The sequence below is a fragment of the Peromyscus eremicus genome, chromosome 11 (genome assembly GCF_949786415.1).
Source record: "Peromyscus eremicus chromosome 11, PerEre_H2_v1, whole genome shotgun sequence".
Taxonomy (NCBI): Eukaryota; Metazoa; Chordata; class Mammalia; order Rodentia; family Cricetidae; genus Peromyscus; species Peromyscus eremicus.
The window spans coordinates 40,576,969-40,598,937 of NC_081427.1; the positions used below are offsets into that span (position 1 = coordinate 40,576,969).

A 21,969-nucleotide genomic window follows, 5' to 3' on the forward strand; every position below is an offset into this window, starting at 1 on the left:
TTTAAAGTAACCAGAGTTGCAGGTCTGCACGTGGAATTTGGCTTTAGGGTACGGCTGACTGAATCACCAGTTACCCAAATCAGACCCACTGTGGGGGGCGGGGCTGAGGTAGAGGAAGCAGTTGGTAGCTGGCTTAGGGTCTAGACACCCCCAGTGTGCTGACGTAAGTACCACCTTCCAAGCACTCTGCTTCCCTTGTGGGCACAGGGTGATCAGTGCGCACATCTCCCATCTTGTCCCTGGTTCTCCTTTTCAAAGCAGAAGTCTCAGAAGGTGTACTGCTCTGTCCTCTGAGGTCTGGCTTTGGTCACTCAAGATGTGTGGCGTGGACATAGTGTGCAACCACAAATCAGGGAGACATCCAGTCTCCAAACCAAGCTGCAAACAGGGTTTTTTTGGGTGTGGTCATCATGATGGTCAGGGGGAGGCCTTTGATGAAAGGCTCAAGACAGGTGGGGACGGGGGGGGGGGGGGGGGGGGGGTGCAGACCAGGAGGAAGCTGTGAGGGGCTGACTCCTATCTCAGTGTCTGGGACTAGCTGGATTTATTAAACCACTGTAGTGTGACATCTTGTGTATGTGACTAGACTTTCTCAATATCATTAGCCCTTCTTGCTGAAGAGTAACTAACAAAGCACACGTTTATATAGAAAGCCCACTAAGAGCCCAGGTATTCCAATTGGATTTGGGACCGTTGTAATAGAAAGCCATTGGCTGATGAAAATCAATGCTCATTTTGAACAACTTGGCATAACTATAACAAAGCCCTAAGATGCTCTGGGACAGCACTACAGAGTCTGACCGAGAACTCTGCTCAAGGATGGGGACTGATGATTTGGAAGCCTTCTGCAAGGCTGACATAGCAACGTAAAGGGAACAGCAATTATGATTAACAGGGACTAGTAATGCTGCCTGGGACTAGTCTGTATGTCCTCCTAACATAGAAAGCAGACATCTGGAGCCATGGCTTGTTATTTATGTTTGGGGGACTTGAGAAGACAGAAGGAGGAATACCCAGAGGGAAATTATGAAATTTCAGTCACATGATTAAAACCTAAGTACTTAATGCAAGAAAGCACCTCCCTGGTAGAAGCTGCCCATACCCAAAATGATAGAGTTCTGCCTGAAGGTAGGGGCAGAGAAGCTTGCTTGGTGAGCGGGATATACAAAGGACACCTTCTGCCTTCACATGTAGACGTGGCTGGGGACAGCCGACTCACCTCTGTGTCCTGATGATTGATTTCACCAGGGCTTGACTGCTGCAGCAGGACTATGAGGAGCCTGTTGGGAAGAACAAGAGTGGTTCAATAGCACTGACAGCCATGGGCACTTAAAAAAGGCTTCAAAGCACAGCATCAGGAATACAGATGAAGGCCTCCGCACGAAATGAGGCTCTTCCTACCCGTCCAAGAGAAAGACCTATGGGAAGATGTGAGCATAGAAAACAGAGAAGCACGTCTGTCTTCTCCAGCTTCTTGTCATCTTGGTGCTGCTGGGGACTGAGGGGAGGCAGGACAGTGAGACTTCAGCCTCACCCTCTGTCACCTACATAGTACTTCAGGAGCCAAACTCATGTGCTGTTGTGGAATACTCCTTTGCACTGTGTGAAGATGTGTCTCTGTGATTGGTTTAATAAAGAGGTGAATGGCCAGTAGCTAGGAAGGAGGAGATATAGGTGGGACTTCCAAACAAAGAGATCTCTGGGAAGAAGAAAGGGAGCCGGATGGAGAGGGAGCAAGACAGGAGGAGAAGTAGAAGCATGAACCATGTGACAGCACATGGATGAATAGAAATGGGTTAATTTAAGCTATAAGAGCTAGTTAGAAACAAGCCTAAGCTATAGGTGGAGCTTTCATAATTAATAATAAGTCTCTGTGCCATTTTTTTGTGAGCTGGTGGTCCAAAGCAAAAGCCTGTTACAATGTGCATGTTTGACTTTTATTCCCTTTGCATAAGCATTTACAGTGCTTGTATTTACTTCTTCACATACTGGTAAAACAGTGACACCTGAGCAGGAGATGACAGAATTCAGTGAGAAACAGGTCAGTGATTCTCAAGTCCAAGTTCACTGGTCTGTCCTCGGTTGGCTGAGGTTAGCATTCCTTCTGTGAGGGAGAGGCAGGGAGCTGCATTGCTTCTAGGGCCAGGCTCTGGAGCCAGACTGTCTGGGCTCACATGTCAGACCCGCCAAACTCTGTGCTCTTAGGCAAGTTACTTCCCTTCTCTCTGCCTGAAGTTCTTGTCTTTGGAAGCTGGTCTCATAGCTCAGTGTGAGGATTGAGTGAGGTAATATGCACAAAGCATGTAGACTATGGCTCAAACACGAAGTGTTATTTCTAGAATCATTAATCCTAGATTTTGGAGCCTTGGTCCCAGCTTTGAACCACCAGGGGGATTTTTTTTTTTTTAAACCACAAACAGCTGAATTGTACTCAATGGGTCTTGGAGGCGCCTAGTCCTTACAGCTGAAAAGCACCTTTACAGGCCAATCTGGTAGATAGCCATGTTTGGAAACCACTGAGAAAGTGCTGGTCACTGGCCAATGAACTCCCACCATAAGTGCTGAGGACAGTGCAGGCAAAGAGGTTCAAATTGATTTTTATAAGAATCATTTGCAAAATGAAATTGTTTAGTTCTATTTCCCGATCTAGTTTCCCTATCTCTGTGTGTGTCCTATGTGTTCATGTACATGCATGTCCTATGCATGTACACATTCATGCCTTTGTGTATGTGTGTGTCTGTGTGTAGGACGGGGTGGACATCAAGTGTTTCCCTTAGCTGCTCTCCATCTCTTTGTGGAAACGGGGTCTCTCCCTGAGCATCGAGCTCACTGATTACCCAGGCTAGCCTGTCAGTGATCCCTAGTTGATTCTGTCCCCCTCACCCCTAAAGCTGGATTATAGATTTGAGTGGCCATGATTTTCCTCTGGTCCACACTCAGGTCTTTGTGCTTGCATGGCAAGCCCTTCAGTGATGAAGCCATCATCCCAGTCTCTCAATCCAGTTGTCACTGTGTCTCCGCTTAGATGACATTTTTGTTGTTGTTGTTGTTGTTTTTCGAGACAGGGTTTCTCTGTGTAGCTTTGCGCCTTTTCCTGGAACTCACTTGGTATCCCAGGCTGGCCTCGAACTCACAGAGATCCGCCTGGCTCTGCCTCCCGAGTGCTGGGATTAAAGGCGTGCGCCACCACCGCCCGGCTTTAGATGACATCTTAAACCCTATGTATTAAATTACCACCAACAAGAGAAGACAAGGCTGATGGACCAATCCCGTTGCCTTTGTAATAGACACGATTCAAGGAGAACAAGAATGGGGATGAGATTTTCCTCATTTGCTACAGATGGGAAATGGCTTTTGAAGCCTGGGTTTGAATCTAGTTTTTCCACTGTCTTCTGGAGGAGCTAAGCTGCTGCTTAGGACTTAATATTTACCTCACTACTGAGTGACCTTCCTATGCAAAACACAGGTAGAGAGAAGGATCCAGTGACTATACCAGGCTGAGAGTTCCTGGCATAGAGATTTGTAGGAGGCAAAGGTAGGTGGATCTCGAGGCCAGCCTGGTTTACAAAGCAAGTTCTAGGACAGCTAGGGCTACACAGAGAAAACCTGTCTCGAAAAACCAAAACAACAACTACAAACAAACAAACAAATACATAATTGAACTGGGGTAATACTTCTTGTTTCTAATTGTCTCATCTCTGGGTATATCTTCCTTTCTGGTTGCTGTATGGGCGGAAGTGGGGCTGAACTGGTGACTGTTTCTTCCCTGTGCCTCTCTCCAGTGGCCGTGTTTAATCCTCAGAGCCCCTTGGGTCTCCAGTGGGTGCATAAGTGGGAGGGGCGTCACTTAGAGATGAACTAAGGCAGCGGCTCTCAACCTTCTAATTCTGTGACCCTTTAATACAGTTCCTCAGGTTGTGGTGACTGCCAACCATAAAATTATTTCGTGGGTACTTCATAACTGTAATGTTGCTACTGCTAGGAATTGTAATGTAAATATCTGGTATACATATGCAATTCCTGTGAAAGGGTCATTGGATTCCTTAAAGGGTCGAGACTCACAGGTTGAGAACCACTGAGCTAAGGATGGTATTACTCTCTCAGCTAGCCCCAAGTTGAATGGGCTCCTATGTACTCAGACAGGTTTTCTTTCCCCTGTGGATCCAGTAGAGAGAGATGGTTCCCAGGAAAGCGAGACTCAGGGACGATTTCAATAGGGGTAAACAAAGATCCCATGCCATAACCTGGGTGGACCCCCAAGGCTGTGGGATGAATCCATTTTTCTCTGCAGTCCCTGGCTCTCAGGCCGACCTTTGAAGGTGGTATCAATGGAAGACTCCACACATATGACTTTGTTGTTTAGTTAGTGAGAGTGTTGTACCCCAAAGTCCATGTCCCCAAAGACCACCAAGAGACCGATCCGAATGTAAAAGCAAAGAGTCTTTAATTTGAGAGTTTAAACTCAGGCCCCTCATCCGTCCATCGCAGCAGTGGAGTGAGAGGGACCCCATGCAATAGCAGGATGGGATTTTTATAGTGGTTAGGGTCGGGGGTCTAGGGGGATTCCAACGCTCTGTACTGCGGCCACACAGCCTGCATCAGGCTCCTCTCCCAAGGAGGCCGGTGAGTTTATCTAGTGTCTTCCTCTCAAAGATGTCTGACATTAACATTTCTCCAAACCACCATCATGCAAACCCATGCAATAACAGGATGGGATTTTTATAGTAGTTAGGGTCGGAGGTCTAGGAGAATTCCAACTCTATATAGTTACAAGCTCAGGATTGGTGCTTACTTCAGGTTAGAGACGCTTGGTTTGAACTGATTGGAGAGTTGCAGCTGCAAGGAAATTGCCATCTCCTCTAGCAGTTTATGTTAGTGGATCTATATTACCAGCAGACCCATTTCCTCTGATAGACATCCCATTTTTATCTGCAGGAAACTCATTCCTACTGATAGCTGTGGTATACGATTTATAACAGCAGAAAACATCCCACAGGACATATCTGGTACTTTGTTTAGTATGCCAGTTATATTATATCATACCCTTTAGATTATGGCAGAAAATGTCTGGAACTTGTTTTTATACAGCTCCTAATTGCTGTGGATATCGTTCTGTATAAATAAAACACTGATTGACCAGTGGCCAGGCAGGAAGTATAGGCGGGACAAGGAGAGAGCAGAATTCTGGGAAGTGGAAGGCTGAGTGGGAGAGACTGTCAGCCACCGCCATGACAAGCAGCATGTGAAGATGCCGGTAAGCCACGAGCCACATGGCAAGGTATAGATTTATAGAAATAGATTAGTTTAAGATATAAGAACAGTTAGAAAGAAGCCTGCCACGGCCATACAGTTTGTAAGCAATATAAGTCTCTGTGTTTACTTGGTTGGGTCTGAGCAGCTGTGGGACTGGCGGGTGACAAGAGATTTGTCCTGACTTTGGGCCAGGCAGGAAAACTCTAGCTACACCTAATTGTCTGGGTCTAGGGGAGGAGGGACAGCCCATCCTCCAGTGGGTTTCCCAGGGCCTGCTGCACCCTGTCTGACCCCTCTCTAAGATGGTTGCAACCCTGTCATCCTCTCAGGAACATCTCAGAGAGGAGGGACAAAGTCAGATTGGCTTCGGGAAATGATTCCTTTGCCCCCTTTTAGGTTCAGGGGTGGTAACGTCTTTCTGATCTTTTGAAGAACATGAGGTTTTTGTTTTGTTTGATTTTGTTTTGTTTTAGTATCTTGATGTGTAACCCAGTCTGGCTTTGAACTCCTAGGTAGCATAGGCTGGCATCAAACCTGTGATTCTCCATCCTCTCTCAGCTTAGGATAACAGGCATGTGCCATCGTGCTGGGTGAGTGGAGAGCACCATCTTTTGCCTGTTTCACTGGATTTTCCTCAGCTGCTACCTTTTGGAATCCCCTGTCTTCTCTGTCTGATGGACCAATCTGTGCTATCTAACTGTTTGATTTTGAAGGTTTTCAGTGTTGAACACAGATATCCAGATGAAGAGCACTTCCCCCTGCCCCTGCTAGCCCACCACAGTGTTTCCGGGATTCAGCCTGAACTCGAAACTAGATGTCCACTATGCAGCTTGGTGACCCTCACTGTTCTGGGGTATGGAGTTAATCTGGCTCAGTCCCCATCTGCCTCAGCTCTGGACCTCTTGCTGGCCTCAGTCTTGTCCTCCTAGAGTTCCAGTGTGACACTATGGTGGCCAGAAACATTTCTTCCACCATCTCCCCTGGAACCTGTTCAAACTGGCCTCAGGTCTCAGAGCAGCAGCTCCAGACCACTACCTACCAGGTTTCAGGACAGCACACAAGGATCCCCAGCAGGTACTTCCTTCACCAGGGGCCATGGTTGAGTAATGAGAGTACAGAAGCTTGCTATTAGAATCCCTGCTTCTTACCAACTAGCCAGGGGCCTTGGATGAGTTATAACACTCTCAGGACCTCATTTTCTTATCTGTGTAATGGAGAGCATACCGTCTCTTTCCTAAAGATTTGCTACAATTTTTAGCCGAGGCAATGCTTACGAAGCACTTAGGATAGCTTTTATGTGCCCACTCCCAACTTCTCTATAATGATTCATTTTTAAAAACCTTTGCTGGGTCTTATCTATGCTGGGTCATCCCTGATCACACTCGGGTGATTCAGGTAGCAGCAGGGATCAGCAAGAGACATCATGGGAGCAGCTTACTTCTGTAACCTTTCCTGTCTTGTTGACTCCACAGGCTCCCAACCCTGCAGCTCAGTGATGGCAGTGAATGGGGATGGTCCTCCAAGCCAGCCATCTCCCCTTCCTGTTCACTAATGCTATCTGGATGCGAGACTGTGGTATAAGGAAATATTCATATCAGGTTAGAGCATTAGTAACTCATAAAACCCCGGGGTAGCGAGCCAGGAAACCCTCTGGCTGTAGTCAAGAGCAATGCAAAATGAAGAATTGCTGGTCCTGTGGCAGGGGAAAAGGGGGGAAAAAAGAAAGAAAGAAAGAAAGAAAGAAAGAAAGAAAGAAAGAAAGAGAAAAAAAATCTATCTGTTACCATGGAGACCATGAAGAAATCCTTCAGAGAGCCCAGTGGCTTCTTTCAGAGGAAATTGCCGCTTGCCTTTCAGGACTAGTGTGTATAGGGCCGTACAAACACAACTCTGTCTCTTTGGGACTTTGTCCTAGTGATCCTGTCCCTTCTTTCACTCTGACACCCTCTAGTGTCCCGGACAAGGGCTCCAGAAAAGCTTGGGGCGCTGAAAGGGAGAAAACCTGGACCCGCTGAGAAGTGAGAGCTCAGGGCAGGCACGGGACTTGTGGGAGGAAGATTTGTAGGAGGCAGCCTGGGCTCTTTTGCGTTCTACTGTATAAATCACTTACCCCTGTGTCTGCTCCAATCCCCACTGCCCTGGGCCTTAGCGGAGGATGTGGATCTGAACTGCTCAGAGTACCTGAATCTTTTCATAGGCTAAGGGCAAAATGCGAGCGTTCCTCTGGATGATTTAAAAGCAACTTCAGTTGGAGGCTTCCCTCTCAATAACCTCCAGTGAGTGTCCTGTGGGAGCAGCTTGCTGTTTGGAAACCTGAGGGTCAGCAGATTTCTAAGCCAGTGTAAACACCTTTTCACAAGGCCTCCAGGTGGCTGTTCCTTCTGCTTACTAATATGAAGAAAACACAGATGGACCTGTGCTCACGAAAGTTGCAAAGAGAGTCTCTGGGGAACTGAATGGCTTGAGATTCGGAAGTTCCCTTGAGTCTACACAAAGGGAAGTGAGTGTTCCTATCCCAGCATCCTTTGCAATAAATGGGTATTGCATGCTGCCACAGGGCTGTGTGCACAAATAGCTGTGTGCTTGTACACACCCTTCGCAGACTGGTGCGTGCCAAGGTGGCAACTGGCAGGGTGGCAATCAGTGGGTCTTTAATGCCAGCATGTGGTATTCATGTTGTCTACTTTCTACTATCACCATTAATATCATACTCACCATTAATGCTTTCTGAACACAATGTACTAGGCACCATGTTCAGTGGCTTTAATATGTTTCCCTCTATTTCTGCCTATCTTCTTATTAAGGAGAGAATTGCGTTCTCTTTACTTTCTAGAAAAGAAACTTATCTGGGCCTTCACATAGAAACTTGTCCAAGACAAAGTGGTTGGTCAGATAAGGCCAGATTCAAGTTTGGTCCGACTCCCAGCCACTCCTGACCTCATTCAACCCAACAAGGATTTTAAGTGGGTTTTGGATACATGAATAAAAACAAGGTGAGTGAAGCAATTAGCCAGAGAAAACAAGGGCAGAAGATGGAGGACATGATGTACAGTCCTCTGTGTGTGTCGGAGGTGGGTTTCAAACTGAGTCTTGAATTTTCTAAGCACAGAAAGCGAGGCATGGGATAATAAACCACAGTGTTGCTATAATACCAATTCCAACTATTTTCTCTGGAGAAGCAGAGCAATTCCTCTCTTAGTGAAACTTCTTTTCTGTGGTTTCTTATATAGGATTTTAAAAGATGTTGTCATGAATAAAATATGACCTGATCTCGGGCCAGTAAATTTTGTAAGGCTGTTTCTCATAAGGCCCGGAGACACAGGCCAAGGGCTTATTGATAAAATGTGATCATTGCAGTAAACTCTGCAAGGCCCACAAGAGTGGCTCTCAGGGAGGCAGCGGACCCGTCAGGCAGGTTTTCTTCATGTATGCATCAGTTAGTTAGCTTCCACTTGCCTCAGTTTCTCTTCTGTGAGGTGAGGATAAAATATATTGCATAGAAGAGTGGTATATTAAATGGGACAGGACCTACGAAGCACTAAGGATTTTGTTCAGAGCACTACTTATAATAACTGATATCCACTGGGCAGTGGTGTTACACACCTTAATCCCTGCACTCGGGAGGCAGAGGCAGGGCATCTCTGAGTTCAAGGCTAGCCTGGTCTACAGAGTGAGTTCCAGGACAACTAGGAGTACACAGAGAAACTCTGTCTCAAGAAACTAAAATTAAAAACAAAAATAAAAAAAAATACCATCCTCCTTATCATCAACATCATCTTCCTCTTCTTCCTTGTTGTCAATATTTGCTATTAGTTTAATTCAGACCTAAACATTTGCTAGGCCAGTCTAAAGTTATTCCTATGTATGAGCTGGTGAAGGCGACTCAGTGGGTAAACATGCTTCCTTCCAAGTCTGAGGACCTAAGTTTGATTCCTGGAACTCACGAGGGTGAAGGAGACAATTAACTTCTGTCAGCTATCCTCTGACTTCACATATATGCCGTGGTGTACACTCGCACATGCGTACACACACAAAGTAAAGAAATGAGTTTTTTTAAAAGGTTGTGTTCATTTAAGAAACTAGGCTCATGTGCCTAATGGGAGAGACTCTCTGGTTCTCATAGCAGTTGCAATGTTGAAAGATGCCTACAAAACCAGACCAAGTCTGTGTGGTAGTTTGAATGTAATTAGCCCCTGAAGGCTCATAGAGAATAGCACTATTGGGAAGTGTGGCCAGCACCACATCTGCCTGCACACCACCATGCTCCCTGTCATGATGATAATGGACTGAACCTCTGAAACTGTAAGCCACCACCTCAATTAAATGTTTTCCTTATAAAAGTCACTGTGATTAGGGTGTCTCTTCACAGCAATAGAAACCCTAACTAAGACAGTCTGTTTTCTCAGAAAGCAATGCCAAGTGTCTGATGATGCTCAAATACGGTTCATCCCAATGCTGTGACAAAGCATGGCTTCCTTAGCGTCTTCAAACACCTAATGCAGATGGAACTCTGCCATAAATTTTCTTGTATGACAACCACAAAATACCTTTATTTTAAAATCAATTTACTCTTAGAAGGAAGCCTTTAGGACAAACTGCTTCCCAGAAAGTCTGCAGTTAATTCTACTAACTAATTTGTTGTCTATGGTTGTTAAGGGTTTGACCCAATCCATTTTGAAGAAGATTCACTAACAGAAAATATTGCTTTCAAAATAGTTCATCACAGCTTCAGTTTTCATTAATTGAGTAGCATTCAACTAAAGTAGGATTTTACCATTCAGAATCATCTACCCATTTACAAGAAGAAAACTGTTATCTTTGACACACAGAAGCATGTTTACTTTTCTAGGTTCAACTCACCAGAGGATTCCGCTAGGCCATTAGGTATAACATTCAAAGAAGAGGAAGCCTCAACTCTTTGCTTTCAAAGTTCCAGCTATGTGGGATAGATCCTAGAGTGTCCAGAGACACTGCTATATAAAGTAAGTCCACAGAGTGGGTGGTGGCGGCTCACACCTTTCATCCCAGCACTTGGGGTGCAGGTGGGGTATAGACTGGTGAATCTCTGAGTTCAAGGCCAGCCTGGTCTACAGAATAATTTCCAGGACAGTCAGAGATACACAGAGAAACCTCATCTTGAAAAAAAAAAACAAAACCCAAAAACAAAACAAAACAAAAAAACAAAAAACAAAAAACAAAAGGAAAAAAAAAGTACACGGAAGAGGACACACACTTGGATTGCTTTGAACTAATCATTTCAGAGGGTGAACCTAGCTGACCTGTGTAATTTTGATTGAAAAGACTTAATTCATACCTCAGGTGTCTCTACAAATCTCATCCAAACCTGGCTTCCCCATTCATGGCTTGGAATCATGAAAGGCAGGTAGATCCTCCACCCAGGACTGTTTCCTGAGGTTTGTTCTATACAAGTGTACGCACATGACTAGTTCTTATTAATGGAAAGAGAACAGATGTGAACGGTGATGTTTGCCTAAGGTTTTGTAAGAATGAACAAGGCATCTCTGTGCTCCTCTTTGCCCATTACCAGGCCAAGTAAGGGACATTCTGTGATCATTCAGGATGCTAGTTACAAGATGGGAGATGCTCGGGTCTCTGAATCGCCACATGGAGGGGAGGCAGCCATCACCCAGCAGCACCGACACTGGGACTGTGATATGTCTGAGAAGTAAAACTGAATGTGGGGCACCCAAGCTTTGGGTTTCATTTACTGCAATAACCATAATTACCATAACTCAAGTAGGCATTTATCTTTCAGAATAAGTAGCTTTTAAAATTACTCAAGAGAAGCAGATAAAAGTCAGTTAAGTTCAGTAATCCAGACAGAATAATTCTTACAAGGTATGCTTTTTAAACCTATTTTCTCAAGATGACTCTTGCAGAAACAGTTTACTTTTGTAACTAAATATTTGTGCCAGTTGTCTAAAAAAAAAAGTCTTTCCTTCCCCCTCTCCTCTCCCCCCTCCTTCCCTCCCCTCCCTTTTCCTTTTCTGAAAACAGACCGTCTCCTTACCTATGATGTTTACTGATAGTTAATGGTCTGGATTTGCTCTTTCATTCCCAGCTTTCCTTGCTGTATCAGGCTTGGGGTAAATTCTGTTATTTCTGGATATAGTCCAAGATAGCAAGTCAGCAAGCCTCAGGGATAGTCCTGGGGTTTCCCAAGCCCTTTCTATAAAAGTGACTGAGATGAAGCAATCCTGTTATCCCCCCTGCCTGGAGAAAGTTTTCACCTCTTCAGACCCACAGGGCTTCAGGTCTCCATTCTGGCCCTGGGTGCTGAGGGTGAGGCAGACAGCATACCCCCCACCCCCACCCCCCACCCCCCACCCCTGTGCTGCTGCTGGGGGGCCTAGGACTGGGAGACGTTCAAACACTATTAAAGGTCTGTTGTAGGCAACAGAGCGTGAAGGAAGAGCCAAGTGGCAACATTGGTGTTTGTAGTAGGAAACGTTACCATCAGTTGCTGCAGGGTCTTTTAAAATGATGGAGACAGAGGCCAATTCGACATTGAGGAATGAGGAACTCACCGGACTGGGCAAATGTTCCCGCTTGGTTTCTCAGTTGTCTTACCAAATTGTGACCTCCTCAATCATTGACTTTCTTTGAGTAAATCTCTTCACATGGGCTCCATGTGTGTACCCCCTGGTTTTCTAGCTGGACTGCCCTGGACTTCTACCTCGGGCTCCCGTACCCCTTCAATTCCTAGACTCTAGCCGTACACTCCATTTGGACATTAACCCTACTGACATGTCACGGCTGTTTTAGCTTCTATGATTTTCTGCAAAGCACTTGTCATTATTGGAAAGTATCTTGTGGCTTTATTTGCTAGTGAGCCTCTTGATTCCTTCATGACAATGTCAGCTCCGGGACATCAGAGACTGTCTTGTTCACTGCGGCATTGTTAGGGACTAAAACTCTGCCTGGTTCGTAATAAAGTCCCAATAATCGTTACTGAGTTAATAACTGACTCTTAGAATGAATGGATGAATTTATGGATTCCAATGATGAAAATGATGTAGCCTTTCTCCTAGAATAAAAGACTATGAGGAAAGCATTTCACTGAAGTAAGAGGGGAGTAAGATTGGAGTTTAAGAGCATTGTGTTGAGGTCCTATCTGCGTTTCAATCTTACCCGTCACAGGGGGGTGGAGTGCATGCCTTTCTCATGCAAGCTGGGTCTTTCCCATCTGGCGTATTATATGTTGCTTACCTCACATCGGGCTCCGCAGTGGCAGCATGTAGTGGCAGGCGGCCATTTTTATCGGGGATGTTGTGCTTGGCACCGTTTCTGAGCAGGCTCACACAGCCTTCAAGCCAGCCCTGAAAGGCAACAGCCATCTCATCATTATATAACACAACCTCATATAACACAGGTCAAGAAGCTTTCTAGTGTGTGTGTGTGTGTATGTGTGTGTGTGTGTGTGTGTGTGTGTTTTGTTGCTGTTTTGGCCACTTCTTTGCTTCTTTGGTTTGGCTAACAGCTTATTTAAGTTGAAACCATTTAAAGACCACATGTGGTTCCATCTCCGGCACCTTGGCAGAGACCTGAAGTCCGAGCTTCAACGTCCCAGGTTTTCTGTATGATCGTTGCCCTCTCCCATACAGACTGGGGCAGATGTTCTCTTGCCTCTCCCTTCCATTTCCAGGACCACTCACTGGGATTCAACTGCTACAACAAGGCTGCCCCAAAGATAGCATCTGACAGGGAGTGGTCGTCTGCTCTGGCATGTGGCTTAGCTCCAAATAATACATAGCACCTGTCTGACTTGGATGGCAACACCCACTTCTAAAAGCTAGCCTCCTAGCCCACTTCTGAGTCCCAGCCTGCATGCTTAGCCTGTTTCCCATGTCTAAAGTGGAGGTCTTGCTTCTTTATTAGCTCATATTCTGTTTCTGATAACCTGAAGGGTAGCATCATGCTTATTTGAGTCAGTCTCATTAAAGTGCTTAGATACAAAATCCACACACCCTGCCAATAGCTGTCTGTGACTCTAATGCTGACACCCTGTGGCTCTAATGATGACACCCTGTATCTCTAAGGTGAAGGCAAACTAACATTCTCCAAGGGATACACATTGCAAAGCTTTACACACCTACATATTTCTTAGGAGGTTGTGTGAATTCTCTGCACCCTAATTTTACCCATTGAAATTTGATATTATCAGCTTGCTGGCTAGCACGTCAGTCCAGCTGGGTCATGTTTTCTATCTTACCTTAAAGGACATTAGTAGCCTGAGGCTAGCCCTGCCCATATTTACATGGCTTTCTTAATTTACACTTCTGTAGCTGACCCAGCCTAGCTGATAACCAAGCTTGGTTCTCATTGCTAAGTAGAAGGTCTTCTACATTTATCTACAATTCTTGGGCTACTCAGCTACTTATAAACAGACAAACAAATAGATAAAACTCTTATTGAGCACATTGGTGTGATAACTTTCTATTCAAAAGCAGTTTTTAGCCTTCCTCCGTGTATACATAGTCCAGCCTCAAGATGTCCCAGTGAAATGACTGAAGATTCTCTCCCTTAAGATGACAATATTGGAAGCAGCAAAACCTAAGGAGTTAATAAACTTATTGAAGAAACAAAATAATAATATGAACAGAAACTCGTGGTTTTGAAGAGTCTAGACAACAGTCAATAGTCTAGTCTTGTCCATCAAACAAGAAACACATTTGCATGGAGATGCAAATCTCAGAATTTGGGAGGCTATCAGCAAGAGGATCAGGAGTTAAGGGTCATCCTCTGCTATGTAGTGACTTTGGGGCTAGCCTGAACTGTATGAGACCTTGTCATAAAAATCAAAACTAAAAAACTTCATGAGCTATGGTATCAAGTAGGGCTCTATAGAATTGGCCAGCCATATCTGTCTTAAGTAGAAACAAATATTTCAGGGGGGCCTTGTCAGTATTGACTCATAGTTTACTAATGTAGTAAATCTGTCCCTAGTTTCTAATGTCCAAGTCATCAAGTTCTCTGCTTAAAAGGAAAAACAAAAATTGATCAGGGGACCCAAAATCAAGGCATGCTGTGCAGACTTCAGAATTGCCCAAGATTTACATATGGTTTTTGAAAAAAGCAGATCTTTTGCTGGGATAAGCTTTGAAACATCTAAAATATTTTGCAATGCTTCCTGGAACTCAATGTATGTGTGTGTGGTTTTCTTCATTCTTTTTTTTTTTTTCCTTCTTCTTCAGAAAAGAAATTTAAAAGTCAGTGAAGATATTTGAAACCCTTGATATCGTTTGGAAGCAACAAACGAGCATCATACCTACTAGGTGCTAGTTGACCTCAGCTTTTCCTCCAGGTGTGATAAGCTTAGGTTACTGTTTTTACTTTACCTCAAAAATAAAGATAGAGGCACAAAAGGGTGAAGCGATTTGCCCAAGGTCATATGTCTACAAACTTGTCCTCAAATTTATTTGTACCCTGAGTTGAGACTCTGTTCTAAGGGCCTCTTTTGCCAAACTTCTCCTAATGATCAAATCTAGACATTGCTGGATTTCACAGTGACCCTCAGAATGCTCCTCTTCCCAGAGCCTCAGCATTCAGGGGATGCGTCCAGACTAGGGGACTCACACAGAGGCCAGGCACAGTTAAGAAGGCCATCCTATCTGGTGTCATGTTACTACTCCCCTCCTACAGCCCTTTAGACTGGGAAGACCTGCCTGCAAAGTGTCACCTCTCGATGATCCAAGTTGCCCCTCATAATCGATGTCTGGAGAGGCATTCTTTCCAGTCCTTTTAAAATTTGAATTGTAGAGTTCTAAGAGACATATAATTTGTTGCCACCATTTTATTGACTCTAGTGACAGTCAGCTTCAGAAACCAGTTCCACCCCTTTCCTCTGCTCCTTAATCTAGACGTTTGCTCAGACTTGAAAAAAGTCTGTAGCAAGAGCAGTTATGATGGCAGGTGCTATAAGGGAGGTGATTGAGAAGGTGGTCATACGTCTGTCTGAGCTAGGGAGCCTCGCTCAGCTAGCCCATGCAGAGCAGTGCTCTTCAAACTCAGGTGGACACAGAAGTTTCCAGGGAGGTTAGTTTATCCAGCAGACTCCTTTCCTCCCCTGCCCCCATGCTATCCAAGGAGTATCTACTTCAGAACCAGCCTTTCAAACAAGACCTCTAAGGGATATTGATCCAAGAGGCCTGTGGACCACACTTCAAAAATACCATGCCTAGATTTGTTTGTGGGTCCTAGAGAAAGAGTGTGCAAAGAAAAAAAAAATGAAAACGTGGCCTCTGGAGAAAATCTCTGTGGGAATTGAGCAATGCATCATTGCGAGCTCTGTGAACTGTGGCAGGAAGGGGTGGTGTGTTTGGAGAAGGAAAGTGTTTTATTTCAGTGGGGCACCCTAGGGGGCCTGCTGGGGTGAATCCGCCACTACCAACTGGCAGCAGCAGTGAACCCAAGAGGCAGCAGATGTCAGAGAAGAGTGGCCATGTTGCTGGGAAAGAAGAAAAGCCATAAAGTGTCCCCCATGTGGTGGGTAGGGCTTGTTTCACACAGACTTAAGCCAGCCCAGGGAGAGTCCAGAAGGATCACAAAGAGCGAGCGTCTGAGAGGAGAGGGCTAGAGGATTTTCAGAGTCTTAACCAAGCCTTGCTTCAATGTTGGGCAATGCTGAACTGAAGTCCCGACTATGAGGAATGACATTACAGTTTCTAATGTAAGCACTAGCTCTGAACCGAGTCCTTCACTTGGTGTTGCCCTGTGAGATCCTGGCATGTCCCCTACGCCCTGGTCCTCCCACTCTTCCCAGTTCTCATCATTTCTCACATTCTTCAGCCTGGAACTTCCACTCAGCTAATCTTCATCTAATCCCACCCCACGGACGTTAACTGGATCTTCCAATCAGTACCACCCTCTGGGGGTTATTTATGGCAGCCTTCTTAGAAATACCCAGAAGAGCCAGAAAGGTCCCAAGCGAAATTCTAATGCTGAGATAGACAAGAACATTCCCCTGGTGGTCACACCACCTCTACCTTAGCTTGTGAGGGATCCACTCGAGCCTTGAGGGTCCAAAGTCCTACTCTCAATGGCCTACTGCATCAGCCCACAGGCACCATTCTGTGAGTCGAATCCCCATGACATCTTTAGTCCCTTGCTCTGTAGCCCCATTAACAAACATAAATTCGTACCAGGTACGTTGCCAGGCATAAACTGGTGCGGCCATAGGCATCCTGGGTATTAATGTTGGCTCCCATCTTCAAGAGCAGTTTCACGGTGTCCACTTGACGGCCAGAAACCGCATGCATCAAGGGCGTGCATCCTGGAATGAGACATTTCGACAGCCCTTACGAATGTTTAACTTCTGAGATTTATGAGCAGACCATTTGTCTGTTCGTTTAGTTTGCTTTCTTGCAGCATAAATCCAGCTGCTGGATTCCTCGGGGCTGAAGAGATGATGAAGATGAAGATGATCGCTTCTGTTTGAGTAAGTGTTGGATTTCTGGCTAACCTCCCCCATCTCAGTTGACTGTAATCCTCCCCTCTCCTCCTGCCCAGGTGTCTGTAATAGTCGGTGGATTAAAACACTTTGGGCAGATGACCAAAACTGGCTGCTGTTGCCTCAGGGATGTGACTAACTCCGGATCTACCAGGTAGGTTTATCCCGACTGAACTGATGTAGTACAGAATCCAGAACGGCTTTTGGTCCACCCTGGCAAACAGGTCCAACACACTTTGGGAGGTAGTGGGTGGTAAAGCTGGGTGACAGCCTTGGGCTACACAAAGTCTCAGCATCCACCTCACTGAATTCCTCTCTTTGTGAATCAATACAGCCAAAGGCATTTTGTTTTGCAGTGTGTTTTCTTTCTGAATAAAAATAGACATGAGTGGACACATTTTGTCTAACTTTTTGGGGCTGTTGGAACAAGCAAGGAATGTCAAGTTCCTCCATCCAAGAGACCAAGCTTAGATCCAGAACTGGCACGTGCTTAGATTCTGTTGAGCTGGAGACCCATGTTGAGATTAGGACTCTCCCTGGGATGAACCCAGCTGTGGTCTGCAGAGATCTAGCAGAAGGGATGAATCTCCAGACCGCCGTTCTCACAGAACATGGCAGCTGGCGACCCAGCAGCCCTCCTTCCTGAGATCCTTTTCAGACATTCTTTCTGGGTAAAGCAGCAATAAAGTGATTCTTAGAACAATGAGTGGTGAGATTTTCTTCTCCTTTTCCTTTCTCCTCCCTTCTTTCTCCTTTCCTCCTTACCCCGCCCTCATCTCTTCCTCCCTCCCTCCCCACTTCCCTTCTCCCTTCTTCTTTCCCTTACTTCCTCCCTCACTTCCTTCCTATCATATAGTTTCAAGCAGGGGCAGGCAGATCTCTGAGTTCAAGGGCAGCCTGGTCTACAGAGTGAGTTCCAGGACAGCCAGGGCTACACAGAGAAACCTTGTCTGGAAAAACCAAAAATAAAGAAATAAAAACTAGAAAAAAATGAAAGTGGTCGTTATGACCATCAGAGGGGAAAGGAAGGACATAATGAACAAGAAAATGAAACAATTTGTGAATCTGAGGTATTCAAGCAGATTAATTTTTGCATACTATTTTCATAAAATTACATGCTCTGTCTGACTAGTTTATATTAATCCTGAGATTGTACTTTCTATATAAATTTCTTCAGGGAACAAAGAACAGAAAATTAAGTTATTAACAGATAAGATTTATTATAAAATTATGATAACTAAAACAAGAAATAGCTCAACAGTTTAGAAAGGAGAGTCCAGGAAACACTCAGAGTTGCATGGGCTTACTGCATGATTTAGGTGACAGTGTACATTGGTGGAGAGGACAGAGGTATTTAATAAATATATATTGACAAATTGGCTGCATGAGAGGCCAAATTCAAATGCAGCCAGACTCCCTACCACCCACGAACACAATCCAGAGGGATTAGAGATGAGATGTAACAAGCAAAATGCAACAGTCTGAAAAGAAAATATTCACTCATGTTCTTATAATCTTCAGGACTTGTAGAAGAAGGAAAAGCTAAAAATTGTGGAGGAAATACCTTGTTAAATTCAATTATATAAATTAAAATTTCCCATAGCACATATTATCAATCAAAATTCAAAGACGTGGTATACACCGGCAGAATTTTTTTGTTTTCAAGTTTTAGTTAATTAACTATCCTTTTTTTTTTTTTTTGAGACATGATCTTAACATGTAACCTAGGCTGGCCTTGAACTAGTCATCTGCCTGTCTCAACTTCCCGACTGTGGAGATTACATGTCCGTTCTGCCATACCTAGCAGGAAAAGTTATTTTAATTTGTCAAATTAAAAGATTATTAGGCTAGCTAAATAACAATTCAACCAGAAAGGCACAACAATCTAAGAAGGAAAAGGAAATATAGGTATACAAGCAGTTCCCAAGAGAACAAACACAAACTAAACAAACATACAAAAGATGATTTCACAGTTAGTCAGGGGATACACGTTTATGTGACACTGGAAACTACTTGCTGCGTATTAAGTTAATGATAATTACTAAAAGAATAAATGCCCTGTGTGGTCAAGGATTTTAAACCAAGAACAGCATCATCATTTTTGTGATCATCATCATCCTTCTCCTCCTCCTTCTCATCATTAATAAGGGGCCTCACTACACAGCTGAGGAAGCCCAGGCTAGCCATCCATACTGCTGTTCACTTACGCCATTTCCAAGTAGATCAATTTTCATTACTCAATTTTGTTCATCAGTACGAAAGTTTCCCTATAAAATGTGCCCAGAAGTAGAATTACTTGGTCACAGGTACAAACATCTTGCCATTTGTTAAATGTTGCCAATTTTATTACCCAAATGGCTGTCCAAGTTTATACTTTAACAAATAGTATGAGATCCCCCCCCCCCCCCGGCTCCCCAGGAAGTAAAGCCTTACCACCTCGGCCTCCCATGTGGAGCTTTATGGTTTCTGCCTCAGGACTGAGCACCTATCTAGGCACTAAAACTCTTGGGTTCCAGCTCTCGTTCTTTTATTAGCTGTGGGTTTTGGCTAAGACTCCTAGCCACTACTCAAGACTGTATGAAGATAATCTTAGGAAAGGAAATCAGAGATGGAAGTTTGCTAAGTTCTCTGCATAGCCTTGTACTTTAGCCTTCCAAGGCACAGGATTGCAGGCTTACACCACTATGCCTGGCTTCATTCTCTGTCACATCGAGACAGCTCCTCTCCATTTCTGTTTTCTGATCTTTAAAATTATGGTTGTGTACTGAATTTCATCAATTGCTTCTGTACCAATTAATATGATTATATGATTTTTCTTCTTTAACCAGCTAGTTTGGGAGACTTTAATGGCTTGTAAGTATTGACCTAGACTTATATTTCTAAAAGAAACCCAACTTGATCATGATATATCTATATCTATATCTATATCTATATCTATATCTATATCTATATCTATATCTATATCTATATCTATATCTATATCTATATCTATATATATATCTTATTTTGCACCTATATTCAAGAGGACAGTTGATATATGCAGGGATTTAAAATATTATCTTTATCTGGTATTGATGTTAATGTAATTCTAGTTAATAAATACAGCAGCTAAGAAGTATTTCCTTCTTTTCTCTTTTTGAAATAAATCATATAAAATTAGTGCTAATTATTCTTTAAACATTTGTAGAGGGGCTAAAGAGAGAGCTCAGTGATTATGAACACTTGTTGCTCTTCCAGAGGACCTGAGTTTGGCTCCCAGGACCCAAACGGTAGCTCACAATCCTCTCTGTAACTCCAGTTTCAGAAGATCTGACACCCTCTTCTAACCTGGGGCACCAAGCATGCCCATGATGCCCATTCAGTAAAAACACTCATACACATAAAATAAATCCAAATAACAGACAAATAAATGAATTGTAGAAATCAGTAAGACCATCTAGGGCTGAATGTACTCCTCTTTAGGAATTTTTAAATTATGAATTTAATTTCCTAAATAGTTATAGTAATATTAAAATTGTCTGTTTCCTACTAGAGGAATTTATGGTAGCTTACATTAAAATTATTTATTAACAGCTATTAATTGTGCATATTCCTGGTGTTCATTGTAGCATGTTCATGTCCTGAGTTTATTCCTGTTAGGACCAGTGATGGAGGTATTCCCTCTTTGTGGGGCCATGCATTAGTATATAAAGTTTCTTCTTAGCAGTTCTTTCATATTGTTAATCCTGGTGTTCTGCCTAGAGAATGCAAATTTTCAGGGGCTTTTCTTTTGTCCATGTCTGTTGGCATCCTGTGTTAAACATCTCCTTCAACACCAACCCTGGGATATACAAGGCAAAAAGATAATCCAGAGTACTCTCCACCATGCCAATTCTCAGATCCCAGGACTTAGCCAATCTGTCATTTTCTCTTTGTTTTCCAGAGTTATTTTTCATCATATCCAGAGTTTGTAGTTGTATTTAGAAATAATATAGGGGGAAATACAACCATGCTGTTTTTCCGAGAGCCAAGTTCTCTGGTCTGAAGGACTATGATAGTTCCATTTCCCCAACATCCATTTCTGCTAAAGTAATAACCATCTTTTTCTAGACACTTGTTATAACTACAGGTGACCAGAGAGAGAAGGTTCAGTCTCCAAAGACCTTGTTGTGCAATCATGAGGATCTGAGTAGGGTTCCTGAAACATGCTTAAGAAAACCAGACGTGATGTTTTGTGCTTGTAATCTTGGCCCTGGGAAGATGGAGACAGGCAGATACTTGGGGCTCACTGGCCAGTCAGTTTAGCCTATTGGGTAAGTTCCAAATTCCAGTGAGAAGCCCTGTCTCAAAAATAAAGTGGATGGTACTTTAGGAATGACACCTGAGGTTGACTTCTGGCTTCCACAAGCATGTGCACACATATACAACTACTCGGCCATTCCTACCAAAATACTGGAAACAAACCACCCATAATAAGAAGTGAAGTAAGATGCTGAAGGTCTGTGTCCAACACCTATGTGTAGAGAAATGCCAAAGGATGCTACATGGGCCACAGACAAGATAACCTTCAGTATCACGTGGCCAGTCCAAAAGAATTTCAATAGTGTTGCTCATCTCAAAAGACCATCTCTGAGAAGATAAAGCATTGCAGCCTGGATTTAAAAATGCACAAACAGCTCACCTTCACTGTCACAGCATTCCAGGATAGAAGGGTCCTCTCGAATCACAGCAGTCAGAGCATTGACATCTCCATTAGATGCTGCCTGATACACCATGGTCAAGTCGACTTCCTCAGATGAGTCACCTGTGCAAACCAAACAGACACTCAGTTAGTGTGTGGAGTGAATTCACTCAAAGAATAACATAGTCCAAATTGTCACCCACGCAAGTGATTCACTAACCCTCCCACCCCAGTGCGTCCAGGCAGAGGCTGAGTCAGCCTGACCACATACTCTCTGGACACTTCTGAGGATAAGTGGCCCACTGTGGGCCATTTGCAACACCGCCGTGTGTTGACAAGGAGCCTTGGGATTAGACGCCCGTTGGTGCATTCTGACTCTTCAGGCATTTGGGTTTCCCAAAATTAGAGAGAGCCGAGAGGGAAGAAGGCCCTCCTCTTGCTTCCAGTCTACTCTTCAAGATCTGAAACAGGCTACATGGTCTCTCTTTTGTTTCTTGTTTAGAGGCAGGGTCTCGTGTTGCCCAGGTTGGCCTTGAATTTTCTATATAGCTGAGGTTGGATTTCTGATCCTCTTACACCTACCTCT

At 44.1% G+C, this 21,969-nt stretch overlaps 1 protein-coding gene across 1 annotated transcript in view; it reads right to left on the reverse strand.

Moving 5' to 3' along the window:
- Window positions 1-21,498, reverse strand: part of Ankrd55 (ankyrin repeat domain 55) — a 67,820-nt gene extending 46,322 nt beyond the window's left edge. Inside the window, exons 1-4 of the mRNA XM_059276277.1 lie at window positions 21,384-21,498; window positions 16,416-16,546; window positions 12,484-12,593; window positions 1,220-1,280 (exon numbers count right to left, since the gene is read on the reverse strand). Coding sequence (XP_059132260.1) covers window positions 1,220-1,280; window positions 12,484-12,593; window positions 16,416-16,546; window positions 21,384-21,477 — 396 coding nt within the window. The 5' untranslated portion in view covers window positions 21,478-21,498. The remainder of the gene's footprint in view (window positions 1-1,219; window positions 1,281-12,483; window positions 12,594-16,415; window positions 16,547-21,383) is intronic.
- Between the last annotated feature and the right edge of the window lie 471 nt (window positions 21,499-21,969).